The 16248-nt window shown below is 43.0% G+C and overlaps 1 protein-coding gene across 1 annotated transcript in view; it reads right to left on the reverse strand.

The window, feature by feature from the left end:
* The window catches only part of Cfap61 (cilia and flagella associated protein 61), a 252439-nt gene that overhangs the window by 103809 nt on the left and 132382 nt on the right, over positions 1-16248 (reverse strand). The window contains exon 20 of the mRNA XM_060383256.1: positions 13825-13952. Within this exon, the coding sequence (XP_060239239.1) occupies positions 13825-13952 (128 nt within the window). The remainder of the gene's footprint in view (positions 1-13824; positions 13953-16248) is intronic.

Below are 16248 nucleotides of genomic sequence, written 5' to 3' on the forward strand. Positions count from 1 at the left end.
TAAATGCTCCAGTGTCACCCCAAATTCAGTGTGTCCAAGCTAGGATGCTCCAGGGCATTTCAGATCAACTATGCAGGCAACTAGAGCTCTTGGCAGTCTCCACCCCACTGCTTTCTCTGTCAAAGTCATGGCCAACTCACCCTCACTTGCGCTGGGAATTTGGAAGTTCATCTTAGATTCCTGTCCTCCTTCCCACTTCCCATGCCAGTCTTGGTGTCTAGTCATCTTCACCTGATCTGTATTCTTGAATTACTCATCTCTCGGTCCCACAACACACTGTGGTAACTGACCATCTCACCTGAAGAAATGGACTTAAGGTTATGTCCCTACTGCACACCTCACTCCTGTCCCTCTTCCTCACAGCTACTAGAAACATCTTTTTACAGTAAATCATATGTCAGTAGTTTCTGGCTTTGAGGGTCCATCCTTTGCATACTAGCTTGGTAGCAACAGAGCTGAAAGACAGAGCATGCGTGGGATTGAGAGTCCTGTGGTCCTAGCGGGACCCCCAGTGCTGTCTTCTTCACCTCTGGCAAGTTATTTGACCCTTTCACTTGTAAAATGGGAGTGATAGAACCTAAAGGGTCTTAGGAGAGCCTTGTAGATAAAAGAAAATGGTACCTAAGAATGTTCAGAATTCTGTCTGCTGCACAGAACATTTTCAGTAACTATTAACCATTTCATTGTCAAGACATTAAGTCCAGATTCACTAGCATGATGTATAAGTCTTCATGGTCACAGCCTAATCTAGCCTTCCCATTGTTCTTTGTAATAACAATCTTCTCACCATTCACTGAAGGTTCCCTCCCCTTTCATGCCTGCATGTGGAAACACACCAGTATTTTCATTTTCTCTCTAACTTCATATCTTTGCTATGGTAGTTTTCTGTGCCATCTGATACAGCAATGTCTGAATACTTGATTTGATTTAGTTCAATTGTAAAGCTGATAGTGCTGGAGATGAAATGTGGAGACGAAGTGTTTCAGAGTTCACATTTGCCTATGTATGAATATTCAGAAAGTTCCTGCAGACAGAACAGCAGGTCACTGGGTACAGCTTGGCTTTGAGCACGCACTGCAGGAAACGGCACAAACAACCAAGTCCCAGATAAAACCTCCGTCTCAGATTTAATGGCGTTAGCTTAATGTATATCAACACTATCTAGTAGCATTGCGAGCCTTCTGCTCCAAAATCAAAGGTCACCATATTCTTTGTTGGGGAGGGGGAGTTCAAGTTAAGTGCTCAGGCCAATGAAACATTAAACAAGTGCACCTGCATTTTCGCAGCAAATAATTCCAGTGGGGATTTCACGTTGCTGTGGATACAAAGGGAGGAAACAGCTCAAAGATACTTGTAAAGCAGGGAGGGATTAGAGTATCCAGGGAAATAAGTAAAAGGTATTGAGTTTCATTCCGAGTTTCAGGAGGACAGCTACAAAATTAGGTCTAAACATCCTTATCCTGAAAATAAAGAGAAGCACACTGCCAGTTTACTGTGAGCAAGAAAAGGACACATAAAACTTTTCTCATTGCTTGTCAATCTGCCAGGCATTCACTCATTAATTTTTATATTTTCTGCTGGCTGTGTGTGTGTGTGTGTGTGTGTGTGTGTGACAAAGGCAGTCAGCCAAAGTGAATGATTTAATTAACTGCCTTTATTAATGCTTCTATTTGAACAAACAGATAATGTAGAAGAAAAATAATCACCTCACATCTATATAAATGTTTCAATTTAATTTATTAAAACCTCTGCTTTCAGAATTGTTCAAGACAGTGACAAAAATATTTTCCAGATGACAAAAAAATCCTAGCTCAAAATCAATATGTGACCAGACTAGCAATTTTACAAGTCAAAAAACAGCTCAGATTCAACTTAGTCTTAAAGATATATGATAATAGCACACAACAAATTTTTAAAATGCTATTCATGGGAGGTAAAGGTTGGGGTTGTTGTGAATTTCCACAATTGGGAGACAAAAGTATTGAAAAACAAGTCAGAACGGAGATTCATTATAAGTGTGGGGTAGAGTTGGAGAATCCACCAGCTTTTCTCTGGAAAAAATTAACCTTCAGTGCTTTTTGAGTGTGCGTGTGTGTGTGCATAGTTTGATGTTTAAACTAAGAGAGACTTTTTGACACATTTCAAGGTACTTGTTTCATTTTTGTTGGGCTAGTAAAGTGGCCGTGGCTGCATCCGTGGCCACAGAGTTATCAGCAATGGCAAATTTTGGCTGCCAGGGGAGACCAGAGAAAGAGTCAAATGGGAGGACTGAGGGGAGGAGCCTGAGCACAGTGACAGAGAGTGAAGGCTTAGGTGGGTGAGGAGGACTGAGAGGAGGAGTCTGAGCACAGTGACAGAGAGTGAAGGCTTAGGTGGATGAGGCAAACGCTGAAGCTTTCCTATGACCTCTCTCTAGTTTTGGGGAAGCTTTGCCTGAGTCCACCTCGGGTGGTAAGCCAGAACTCTCCTGTTCTCACTAGTCCCCAAAGCAACTGAGATGGAACCTGGAGAAAGGAGACAGTGAGCAGCCCCCACGAGCCTTCCCTGAACTCAGGCATCTTCTCAGGGAGTGACTTGGGTGCCCTCTGGAGTCCCCATGAACCTGGCAGGGAAGGGGCATGACAGCCAAAGTCATAGTGTATGGGAAACATCTGGAGATTAAGAATGTTAGGTGAAACACTTATGCTCCAATGCTCAAAAGTAACTCATGAGTTCTTAATTTAAAAAAAAATCCTGTTTGAAAAATGATGAGAATAAAATTTGGAGACTCCAGAAAAACATATTAAAATGAATTGAATCTGTTTTTCCTTATAATTTAAATAAGAAATGATTACTAATGATTTCATACATAGATGCTTTGAGTACACATTAAATACATACAAGCTATAAATATCAAGATGCCATCAATAAGACAAACCAGAAAAATCTCTGTACACAAGAAATACAAAACACAAGGCACAAATCAGTCAGGTTCATACGACCAAGGACAAAGCATTATGGGACTAGAGAGCCAGTGACATCACTTCTGATGATGAGGAAGGGTTCATATTTTGGGCAAGTAGTGGCCATTAGTAAGGCTTTATTAACACCATATGGGCCGCTTCCTCATGCTTGGCAGTTACTTCTTGGGCTCTGCTCTTAACTGGTGATCAGTTCAGCATGTGGTTTTGTAAAATTCTTTCTACTAGGTCCAATTTATATGTAAATCCCGAGACCTGGATAATGACTTCAGCTACATAATGTCAATGATGGCATGGTAATTAGGCTTGGTAGGCACTAAAGTAATGATGTAAGTTAGAAGTTACATGATTTCCTGAGAATTAGAAAATGTGGTTTGGAAAACAAACCCATAAAGTAGTTTACCTACAATGAACAATTATAGGGGGGAAATTGTTCCCTTCTAAGTATGTCTGTCAGCTTTGAGGAAATGTCTACAAAAAATGGTTCCTGAACCCAGCTGCACTGCAAAATTATCTGCAGTCTGTCAAACACACATATCCCTAGAATCCACTCCACCCCCACTGAATTAGAACACCAGGAACCCCCATGGGGGCCCAGAAACTATATACCCATAGCCCTCTTCACCCCCACCCCAGTGGCTCACCTATACAAAAATACAGTCTGGAGCTTCTACCATCTGTAACTTATAGAAAGATCACGCAACATTAACCAAAGGTCTAGGAAGCGATTTTCTACATCACACATTCTTAAAATAAAATAAGGAAATTCAAAGGTTCCTTTTTTTTTTTTTTTTTAAGCCCAAATACCTTACTATACTAGTAATTTTGCATCATTTCTTTGAAAGGAATTATCTTCCATGTACTGTAGTTTGGAGATAAACATGGTCTTTCAAGCCATTTTCTCAGTAGATGGTCTAGTCTGGTCTGGGTTCACACAGTGACTCACAGAAGCCCCACACCCAGAAAGGATGGCCGCTGCCTTCAGTGTACATCTTCAATGTTCCTCACGGGCCAGGGGAAGGAGGTGGGAAAGGAACGGGGAGGAAAGAAGGAAGAAAGAAAGGGAGGAACGAAGAAAGGAAAGGAAAAAGAAAATAAAGAAAGAAGGGAAGGAAACATGAAAAGGAAGAAGGGAGGAAGAAGAGAAGGAAGAAAGGCCGGCCAGATCCTAAGGAATGAGCTTTTGAAAGTTAGCCGTAGCCTCTTCTTCTTCTCTGCCCCCTGGCCACCGTGAGGCGACACCTGTACCATCACGTGCTCCCTGCAATAATGTCCTTCACCAAAGCTCAGAGTGATAAAGCCAAGAGACCATAGACTCAAACCTTGGAAACTGAAACCCCAAGTAAACCTTTCCTCTTTTTCAGAAGATTTTTCTTGAGCACTCTGTCACAGTGCTGGGACTCTAAGGAGCACTCCACCTTTCACTGGAGGGCCTCCCAGGCCTGTGGCTTCAGGCCCAGATCTTTCTGTGCCTCTCCTCCTAAGTTCTATTCAACATCAAGAGACAGGAGGGGCCTGTTTGACAGTCCCGGAAGAGCACCTGTGTGTGGTTTTGGTTGCATCAGGATAAAGAATACAACCGAAGGTGGATAGTCCTTCTGTACAAACTTTCACAGGCATCCCAGGTAAGCTGTTCTCAGAGCAGAGTGACCTTTAGATTCACCCCAGATTTCTGACTTGATTGTGACAGACACTAGAGTCTACACCTCACACAGGCTCCAGGAAACATGGAAGGTGCTGGGCAGGAGATCACAGCTTTGACTTCTGATACAAAGAACAAATAATGAACTGTATTTGTCGACACATCTTTTTCAATCCTAGTAAAAATTTCTTGTGACATTGTAGGGGTGATGGAGTCTCTTTACAGCCACAAGAGAGGCACAAAACATCCTCTTTGCCAGACCCTTGCCTTTCCACTGCCTCTGTTTACGCTTGTCTGCTTTGAAAAGGGCAACAATAAGAGTGCTGATAAGAAATAAATAATCAGCTAAGGGAACTGAGACACCTGAGGGCTACTGTAGTTGATGATCTGGGGTCTGCCCACATGATCTTAGCCTGCCTGCTCACCTGCAAATGGTTCTCTGGCTACCAGCATTCCCCTGCCTCTGTCTGCCAAAAGGCATTCTCTAAATGTGGGAGCTAAAGGAAGATACTGGGAGAACAGTAAGGATGCTAATCAATCAGAACAGGATGATACCAGAGCATTCTCACACCACAGAGAGACCATTTTTAGCAGTCTCTCTGCAAGAGCTCTGACAGGATAGGGACCTCAGCTACCGGGCTGCTCAGAGGCTGACTGACAATGTTTAGCAGGAGAAGCTTTCTTCCCTCCCTTGTCGATTAACTGTGTTGTCAGGCAGTTTCCAAGACTATCCCATATTATACCCTAGTTCTTTGTTTTCAGCTCATTTTGAAGGAACAAAATCCAAGACAGCAGGTGATTCTATTACTTTAAAAGTATCCAATAGTGGAAGATGAGAATGAAGCGAGCTGAGAACAGGACTCAGTTCCTGGGTACCTGGGATTATAAATAATACATCTCATGCCTAGCACCCTTAACTCCAAAGAAGTATCAAGAAGCTATAAAAACGGTAATAAGCTAACCTCTGCCTTGAAAAAGGCATAATACTGACTAAAAAGGACTGTACTTGGGGGGGGGGGGTGTCTAAGAGTGTGTAACTTGGTATCCAGAGGCAGAAAATGCTTCTCCCAAAGTGAGCAGGAATGATAACTTCAGCAAATGAAGATATTTTATTTAATATTAACTACATTTAAATATGTAGTTAGGATGTGACCAGGTGTCCCAGATCATTCTTTTCTGATGGTTCAGTGTCTGTTATTCTGCTGCAGGGGGTTAGGGGATGGGAGGCTGAGCCACTGGGCTTAGCATGCTCTCCCCACTCTAGCCCCGCCCATCCCCAGCCACCAGACTGGCCTCAGTATGGGTCCCTGGTGATCTCCCTGTGGTTCCAACACTACAACAGGGCAAGATGCAACCTGCCCCTCCATTTCCCGTCTCAAGTGCCTGCCTGCTCCCTGGGCCCTAGGGAAGGTGATATGAGCATGCCATCACCCTGCTTTAGCCCTGGTGTGAATAGAGCACACAGGGGGCACACACCCTTTGGTTCCTGTGACAGAGACCCACAGGACAGGACACTTGCAATCAGCTTGCTCATGGGGGTTGGCTCTGAGATCAGCAAGCAAGCACTGACTATTATTAGTCACCTAATTAGTGACAGGCCACACTGAAGGTTTCAGATGTCCTTAGACAAACATAAAGATAAAGCATGTAATTAGGCCGATGGCCCTAGGCTGGCTGCTGCCAGTGCCCACAGCTGGGCCGGATGCTGAGTGGAACAGTGTGACCTGGTGTCAGGGTTATGGTCCACTTGGAGTCAGAGCTGTGGAGCTCCCTGGTTCTAAGCTATTCTTTGCTTCATTTGCTCTGCCAGATCAGGGGTCAAGATCTACGCTAGGGCGTTGCAAGCTCGGCCCATTGATGGGTTGATTTGGATTTTGTTGTCATTTCTTTTGGGAAAGTGTCTCAGTCTGTAATCCTGACTGGCCTGGAATTCAGGGATCTGCCTACTTCTGCCTCCCGAGTATAAGGATTAAAGGTACACATGACCATGATTGACCTGGTCATTTTTGAGCAAACTTTTCTCGGTACTAGTAACAGGAGGAACGGTATAGAGGCTCTACGGGCACCCACCAGCACTTCTTGTGATCACAGTGCATGTTTGTCTATCACACAGAGGATCAGGGGCCGTTTCCATCCAATATTATGCAACGGATCATTTCTACATTTTTTTTCTAGCACCATCTTTAGGCTAGCTCTTCAAGAAATTTATTTGCCTTGGAATTGACTTAGGAAGGCTTTGAAATTAATGGAGAAAATGACTTATGTAACATGAGAAAATATCATAAGATTCAGGAGCAGAGAGACAGCCATAATGGAACAGGATACTACAGTAACTACTTCAACTCAGTGAGTTTGTGTCAAAGATAGTGAAAAGACCATTGTTGTGAAAAGGCCATTGTTGTGGGAGAAAATGCATTGAATTGGGATTCTGTGGGCCAGAGCCTGAGGCTGTCAACATCCAATGAGTTTAGAGGTGACACTCATACCCCTGGTCTGTAGACCAGGCGGTGAAGAAGAATAGAAAAACAAGACAAGTTTAAAGACCCAGCTCCAGCCTCCACAACCTTCACTGGCACAGCACTTCCATATTCCATCTGAGGAGTATCGTATCTGAGGAGTTCAGCTGGGCCACATTAGGTGCACAGGATGAGCAATAAAAGTCTATTTACCAAGCAAATAGAAAATGCAAATAAGCCAGCGTAATGCAAGTACTCTGATGATTCATAAAGTAGACTTCCAATCACAGTTATTCAAAAGAGATAATGAGGGCCACTATATAACAGGTCTGTGCAAAAGGAATTGCAGTTTCAGACCATGAATGTTAAATTATTATAACTAGACTCAAACACACCTTCATTAACTAAAATAGGAACCATTGTAATCCACACATTTTTGTCAATGAAAAACAAGGTGGTTTTTAGTTTAGTTTAGGGTTTTTTGTTTTGTTTTGTTTTGTTTTAATTCATGTAGTGTAGAAATCCATGACTCAGGACTTGGAGATCTCCTCAAGCATTTTTGGCATCCCACCAGCTGTGGAAACATTTTCCCTGCAGAAAGCTGTCAGGATGCTTGAAGAAATGATGGTGCGTGAATAGATGAAGTGAATGCGGCAAAGACCTTGTCGCCCAATTCACTTCCTTTTTGGAGAGCTGGTTGTGCCGGTGTGACTGGGAACTGTGGAGAAGAATCGGGTCCAGAGCGTTGACCCCTGCTGGCTGCAGGTGAGGAAGCTTCGGTGCACCTCACTGATTTCCTGAGCACTCCTCTCGGAGGGAATGGTTTTGGTGGAGTCAGCAGACCGCAGTAGATCCGAGGGCGGTAGACACCAAATAGCGCCTTCCCTGCCATGTTCTGCACATTTAGCTTTGAGAAAGCTTTGGAACTAACTCAAGACAGTTGTCACATATGATCCAGTTCCTGTCACAAGTCACAACCTAACTGAAAAAAAACGGGTCATTGTTCTTCTATAGAGTAAGGCAGGTGACATTTACTTACGGAATCTTCCCACTCCAGCTTGCTGCAGGTGCCAGGCGTTGCGTGGCCTGCACTGAGTCCTTTGACAGCGTCTCAGGTACGAGAATCAGCTTTGATACCTGTTCTCAACCGGCCCAGCTCGACTTCCGGTGTGGCCACCAGGCGCCTCACCTTCTTTTGCAGCACTGCTGGGACCACTGCACTTCCCGTTCACTAGGTTCTGGGCCAGACACCTTGTTGGTGTAAGTTTTCTCGTTCACTTTAAGAACTTTTTTGAACTCACTTAAGAATATTGTTCAAATTTGCTTTTGGTTTAACATTATTTTCATAGTATAAAATAAATATGAAATAAACAGAGTAGTAAGTATCAGCAAAAGAAAAGCTCATGAGAGTGACCTATAAAATAACCACGTTTACTGAAGAACTCATTCCAATGTCAAATGACAAATTTCAGTAACGCAAAACTGTAACCACTTTTGAACCAGACTAAGATTAATAAAGGGAACAATTCACGAAGACACCGCACAGATACAAAAATTCTCAATACTTGTGAGCCAAATTCAAGAGCATATTAAGGACATCACACACCATGACCAAGTTAGTTTCAATCCAGAGATACAAGTATAGTTCTGCATACACAAATTGATAGGTGTATGTAAGCACATACTATGCTGAAAGATATAAATCACATGATCATCACCAATAAATGCATAAAAGACCTTTGATCAAGTTAACATTCCTCCATGATAAAAGCCCTAGAAAAACTAGTAACAGAAGGCATATGCACCAAAATAATAAAGGGAGTATATAACAAATCTACAGCCAACACTGAACTAAATGAAAAAGAAAGAAAGAAAGAAAGAAAGAAAGAAAGCCTTTAATCTAAATTCAGAAACATGATACACTTTTTCCACTCTTCTCCAACACAGTGCTTCAAGTCTTATCTAGAGTGAGACGTGAAATAGAAAATAAAAACATCAGAAATAAGAGAAGTAGCCAAATTATCTCAATTTAAAGACAATATAATCTGTTCTTAAAAGACACTGAAGACTCCACCAGGGAAACTCCTAGATCTAAGGAACACCTTCAGCCAATTAGCAGAACATAAAACCAACATATAAAAACCACTAGTTTTCCTATACACCAGGAAGGAAACTGCCAAGAAAAAAATGAGGGAAAAATAGCCATTTGTGATATCTTAAAAACAAAACAAAAACAAAAGCGGGGAAGTTAAAGTCCTCTGCAATAAAAACTATTTTATTTTATTGTGTGTGAGTAGGGGGTGTATGCATGAGAGGCCAGAGGACACCCTCAGTGTCTTGTTTTGTCACTTCGATGGTATTCCAATGACAGAGTCCCGCGGAGCCTGGAGCTGGCTGGTGGCCCCCCAGCCTAGGGGAGCTTACTATCATCAAGACTAGAAATGGCAACAGATGTGGGTGAGATTGTGAGAAAAGAGAAGCCCTTGTTTACTGTAGATGGGAATGTAAGTTGGCACGGCCACTATGAAAACCAGTATAGAGATTCCTCAAAAACCTAAAAGCGGAATTACCATATGCTCGGTCCCTACTGCACTGGGGATGTATATCCAAAGCAATAGCACGCCACAGAGACCTGTGCATCCTTGTTCATCATTGCCTTATCCACACCAACCCACGATATGGAGCCAGCCTAGACGCTTATCCGCAGGCAAACGGATGAGGAAATGTACAGTATGGACACAACGGGCTTTTACTCGGTCTTAAAGAGGAGTGAAAGTATATCATTCGCAGGATATAACGATGGAGCTGAGATATTCACGTTAAGCAAAATATAAGCCAAACTCAGAAAGAGAGATGTCATGTTTTCTCTCGTATGTAGAACACACACATCCATATTTATAAACAGATTCATGCATTTATACACGAAATGAAGGCAGGAGAGCTATGAGGTGCAAGGAAGGGATTTAAGGGGAAGAGTAGGGGTAACAAAGAAGTGTAATAGAAGAGAAGAAAGATAAAACACTTTTCTTTAATGTGAAATTTAGATTTAAATATATGTGTGTGTATACGTATATGTATATTCACAGACATGTGGAATGAAAGCAGAAGGGAAACTATTTGAGGGGGGAGAAAGGGAACCAGTGAGAGGGGGAAGGATGGTGTGGGGCGGCAGTGTGGGGCAGGTTTGAAGAAAGTAGACTGATACAAATGTATGAAATTTTCATAATGGAAGCCATTATTTTATACCTCAACTAAAACACTAGTAAAAATAAATAGCAAATAAAGTCTGATGCTACCCCTACTTGAGATGGGGTCTTGATGTGTATTACAGGCCTGCAGTCACTGTGTAGCCCTAGCTAGCCTGGAACTCTAGGCAATCCTCCTGCCTCAGCCTGAGTGTTGGAATTACAGGCTGAGATGCTGTCTTTTAGTCTCACTTTCTTTGTGAGGCAATGCCCCCTGCTCCCTCAGAAGGGCTCCTGATCTTCACTGGGATACTCTGTTTCTGACTCTAGTGTTGACCTGATGGCTGACTGGTGCCTTTTAATCTGAGAATAAGGAGTTCTTTCCAGCCTTGCCTAGGGCTGGCCACGTTCCTTGCCTAGGACTGCAGAACCTGGAGGGTTCCATGCTGAAACACTCCATCAGCACGGATGAGGACAGGGAGGTTCTCTGGGCCCCATGCTTCAGTGCTGGTTGGCAGTACAGGTGGGCTGTCAGTGATGTTCTTTCTCCATTTCTCAGTGACTGAAGTTCTAAAGATCTTCCTCAGAGCAGTGCTGACAAGAATGTAAGAGAAACGCCAGATGTCCCCAACCACAAGCTTTCTGCCCCAAAGAGCCAGGCAGTCCCGTCAAAACTACAGCTTAAGAGTAATACAGGGCCATCCTCTGGATGTCCTAAGCATTGTGAAATACATCCACAGTTCCCAGTGGATGTATCTTCGGGCCTGTCCACCCCATCAATCTTGTACACCAGTCTTCTATACCAAAAAAGCTGGCATTTTTCTTCCTTCATGTCCCCCATCCCATCTCTCCTTTCCTATATCACTTGCTGGCTCACAAAGAGGCCTGTGCCATGGCAGAGCAGAGGGTAGAAAAGAAGGCTAAGACACCTGGGCAGATGATGCCTTCCTGGCTCTCCTTGGCTCTTCTCCCAGCTGCTTCCCTGGAGTACCCTTGGGACGACTCGGATGCAAAGGACTTGCACAAATCACCTGCACCCCTCGCTACCCTGCATGACCTCGCACCACCCCCCTCCTGGAAGCTGCATGAAGAGCTGAGAGCAGGGCTTCCGGTTCCTCCTCCGGCTGGTGCTGGAGGAGCCACTAGGCTAGGCCCCGGGGGAAGCAGGGGACCAGGCTACTGGTGTGTGTGTCCAGGAAGCACCTGCCACATCATCTGGTATTGGTGACTGTGGAGGTCATGCCATAGGAAAGGTGCAGGGCTGACTCAAGGCCAAACAACCAAAGGCAGGAGGGTGTGTCCCCACATGGAAGGATTGCAGCTAAGGTTCAGATAGAACTTTAGAATCACCATCCTCCTCCTCCTTAAACAGGTGTGGTAGCACATGCCTGTAATCCCAGAAAGTTAGAAGATGATAAAAGGGAATCATATGTTTGAGTCCATGCTGAAAAACACAGTGAGAGTACACCCATTAAAATCTTTTTTCAAATCTGACCTCCTAATCTCCTGCACTCTCCCACAGCCTGGACATACTGGGTGCTGACTGCAAGCAAAGCACTTTAGCTGTCTCACAGCGCCCAAGCCTTGCTTGGCAAGGTTGGCGATAGAGCAGAGAGTGTGTGCACCAACCACTTTGAAAGAAAGGAGTGTGTACTTTGCCATTTCTTACATGGAAAAAAATGTAAGAGAAAGATTATCTGTTATGATGGGAGACAACAGACTGCCAGGTCTGGAAGAAGGGACATCTGAGCTGGGCTTTGCGTGACTTTTCAGAAAAGCACACGTTAAGTCTAACATGGTAGCTCACAGGCCCAGGCAAGGCCCCGTCCCACCCTAAATCTTGCTTCTGAAATGTAACCTTCATGGGTAGGTAGCGTTTGGTGAAATGTCTTCAATTTCATTGCAGGCCAAATCGTGTATAAATTTAGTTCAAGTGGCAACTAAACCAGTAAAATGAAGTATGTAGTAAGTTACTATGGTGACTGCTAATTTAAAATAATTAGAGAAAATAATGAGAAAACTATTTCCTCTCTCAAGGATTAGAGATGTGTAAGCGGATACCAGCCTCCTTCTGGTGAGCATAATCTCTGTAATGAAGACAGAGAACCGAGAGTGCTTTAAAAGCGTCTCTCTGATGAGGAATTTAATCAACCCGGTACTTACACCAGAACATATATTTGTTGTTATTGAATCTACCTCAATTCCATAGAAGGAAAATTACATGTGTATATCTTAATGTAATCACTTTAAGCAGAATATTATAAGTATTACAGCCAAATTAAGATTTAAGACCTGTTGATAATCATTTCTTGATTTCCCCAATTTCAAAACTCCACCCCACTAATTCATCATGCAGATATGGACCGCATAAGGCTTGCTGTTAAGAGTTGTAGGAGCAGGGACCTGGCAGGAGAGTTACACACCCCAACTACAGCGCAACATCCACAGAGGAGTGAATGCCCACCGTGTTCCTCGTGACTTCATTCTGGCCATGAAATGCTGCCAAATGGCCACAGGGTTGAGGCTCGTGAGCTCTGCTGCGAACTGTAATCACAGCGCACAGTGCGTTTCTGATAAACTGAGGTTGTGCTCTGGAGAGTCAAACAAGCTGGCAAGAAAGTTAAATGACAGACTGGTTCTTTTCTTTTTCGGGTTAATGTGCCATTAGATGAGCAAGTCACTAGGTGGGGTTGGCTTGATTTCCTATTAGGCAGGCATGGGCACTTGTTGGGGGGTCCTTAGGTAATTACCCAGAAGCCCCACTCATCCTCTGCGGCTGCTAACTGTTGGCTTCAAGAGGAATTACAGGGAGCTGGATTTTCCTGTCTCCCTCTGGCTTTTGAGCTCCATACACACATACAGTAAATAAATGTGATAAAAATTTTGCTAGGTGTGGTGGCACACACCTTTAATGTTAGTCCCTGGAAGGCAGAGGCAGGCAGATCTATGTGAGTCTAAGGCCATCAAGATCTAGCCAAGGCTAAAACAAACTATGAGTATATGGTGCATGAGTCACTGCAGAATCTCAGGTTCACACTCCTACCCACTTTGGAGTTCCTGATTCCGTCTGCCTGGTGTGGGTTTTAGGAATCTAAATCCTTACCAAAGCTTCATGTGACTCTTATGATTGACTCAAGAAAGTACACACATGCAGAAGAGAAAGAGCAGAGGTTTTCTGGAAGGAGGCTGACTGTACCAATTTTATGCATGTTATGCCACACACTCTTTGCTGAGATACTCAAATATTCAACTGAGGTGCAAAATAGTCACAAACAAAACATAAAACTAAATATAGCAGTGATCCAATGAGTACTACTGACAAATAATTTGTCCTACTCCCTCTTACTTTTGGAATGTTCTACTGATTCATAAATGCACTCAGCTGTGCAATGAGTTGGCAAACAAACTCAGTCTGTTTTCTTAAGTGGGGAGAGAGTCCCCCATGCTTGAACAATTACAAAGCATTACTAAACCCAATAACAGTTATGCAATTAAAGATGGATAAATAAAACGTACAGGAAACAAATTTTTATTTCTCAAAAACAAAAAGACAAATCACTAAATAAAATGAAAGAACTCACCAAAACACCAGTGTCTCCAGGAATGAGATTCCAACACTGGAAGCGCCAACCACAACAATTCTGGCATTCACGGTGACTTTCGGCTCTAATGTCAGTTTTCTGTTTGTGTGGTTCAAGGCATAACCCACCTGCAAGAAAATAGAGAGGGGAAAACCAGAGGAAAATGTAGCTGAGTCAGAGCTCCAGATGAATGATTACAAAGAGTTACCAAACCAACCCTTAGCAGGAAGTCAACCTCAATCATGGCCAGGCAATGGTCACAGGAAAGTAGAGTCAAAGGTGTTTTCAGACATGAATGTGGTGCTGGAGGAATGGCTCAGTGGCAAACAGCACTTGTTGCTTTTCTAGAGGACTGAGGTTCAGTTTCCAGCATCCACACCTGGCGACTCACTCCTCATCTAACTCCAGTTCCAGGGAGTCAGTCGCCTTCTGGCCCCCACGGGAACCTACATGCATGTGGTACACACAAACTCCCACAGGCTCACACATTCACAGAAATTAAAAATACATATTTTTAAAAATTTAACAATATAGTAACTTGCTTAGGCACTGGCACAAAAAAAGTGCTTTATTTGTCTTATTAATACACAGTTTATTAAGACCCAACAGTCCTTAGTGACAGAGATGGCAATGTAAATAATCCTACAAGACAGCTATTCCCTGTCTTTCCTTATGTCCAAAATTTTGAGTGAAATTAAATTACATTACAAAGCCAAGAACATTCATTTATTCACTTGTGCAACTTTCACATCATTTAACAGAGTCAGTACTTTGTAGTCAGCAGGTCCTTGATAGTACTTGTTGAAATGACAAATACTTGTTGAATGACAAAAATCTGTTAAATACTAAGGGCTCTTTAGTCTTTCAGGAGCCTCCGTATCAGGGAGGACTCTAAGAAACAAACTCAAAGAAACACCACCATAACTGTGGTCCCTTTAAAATCCACATCTCCAAAAAAAAAATGGCCCCATCAGTTGCCTGGTTGATTTATTCTGAAGAGGCTGGACAAGAACAATCAAAGGCTTTATAGAGAGGGCATGTAGGTAGAGGTGTAATTCTTAAAAGAAAATTATAGAACACAATGAAAATCATTGGTTCTGTTTTTAACTCAACACACTCTTTTATTTGGTGATACTTGATACCATGTGTCTAATGTAGAGAGATGTTAATTCAGTGACATGGCTGCTCTGGCAAGAGGTCACATTCAAAGACCTTCTAGGTTTATATGATCTAGCTGAAATGCAAACACACTCTGGATTACAGTATGAGCTGGCTGGAATACAGATACACCCTTAGTACACACCTTTAATCCCAAACAATGACAGTAAGCTTAGTTTATAGAAGAAAGCAGCCATGTTTGAAAGTGATATCTAATTGAGAGATAGAGTGATGAACCAGAAAAAGATCTGACAGAATGAGTCAGAGATAGGGTACATCCAACTCTCATAAGGACAAAATGAGAAACAGAGATAAGTTACTTAAGGGCAGTGCAGGGAGAGAGTGGGCAGGTAGGGGAGAGGGAGAGGGAGTGGGAGCGGAGGAGAGAGGAGGAGGAGGAGACAGTGTTTTTATTGAGAGTTTTTTACTGGTACAGTTTTACGGAGACAGGTTGCAAAGAGAACAAGCTAGGCATAGGTGAAGACAGAACCACCCAAGAGAATGTGAAGGAGCCAGAAGATTAAAACTTAGAGTTAGTTTGAGGCCAGGCAGAGCAATTCTGTCAGAAGTCAAGAGAAGCCAGTTTGAATCAGTCAGCTTGGCGAGGAGTATAGGCCAGAACAGCTGAGTTGAACCAACCAGTGAGAGTTCAGAAAGAGCTAGAAAGGCTTGGGAACAGCTCTCATCTCGTCCCCTCATCTGAGGAAATAAAAACAACACTTACAGTCTAGAGAATTATAGTTATCATTGACAGTTCTCCTAAGAATCAATGGAGGCCAGAGTCAGTGGAATAACTGTATCAATATTAAATGAGCAATAAACCATCTTTGGGTCAGAAGCTCTCATCCTAGCAAGTGAAATCCACTTTTCATTTTCTCAAAATCCTGAGCTACTAGGAGTTGGGAGTCCAGTAGGCTGAAGGAGATCACTTTGAACTGCAATCCTATTCACCCTTCAATGCCGTGGGAAACATGACCTTAGGCTTTGCCATTCATAAGCTAACATCCAACATGGGGATAAGCCCCCCACCCTCACCTTGTACAGTTCTGGTCAGCCTAACACTATGGAGGCAGAAAAAAATATATATTCAAAGGGATTTAAAACAAAGTTAGAAGCATCTCAGTTCTCCATAGTTAATATTGCTAGTGCCTCTTGGCATTTTTCATTCCCCACCCCAACCTTTAAATTGACAACATGGATTTTGGAAGAGACTGGGCCTACATCCATCTTAAGAAAGGGTCTAATGGACAAATCACACAATCTTAA

Source organism: Meriones unguiculatus, chromosome 4 (assembly GCF_030254825.1).
Source record: "Meriones unguiculatus strain TT.TT164.6M chromosome 4, Bangor_MerUng_6.1, whole genome shotgun sequence".
NCBI classification, from domain to species: domain Eukaryota; kingdom Metazoa; phylum Chordata; class Mammalia; order Rodentia; family Muridae; genus Meriones; species Meriones unguiculatus.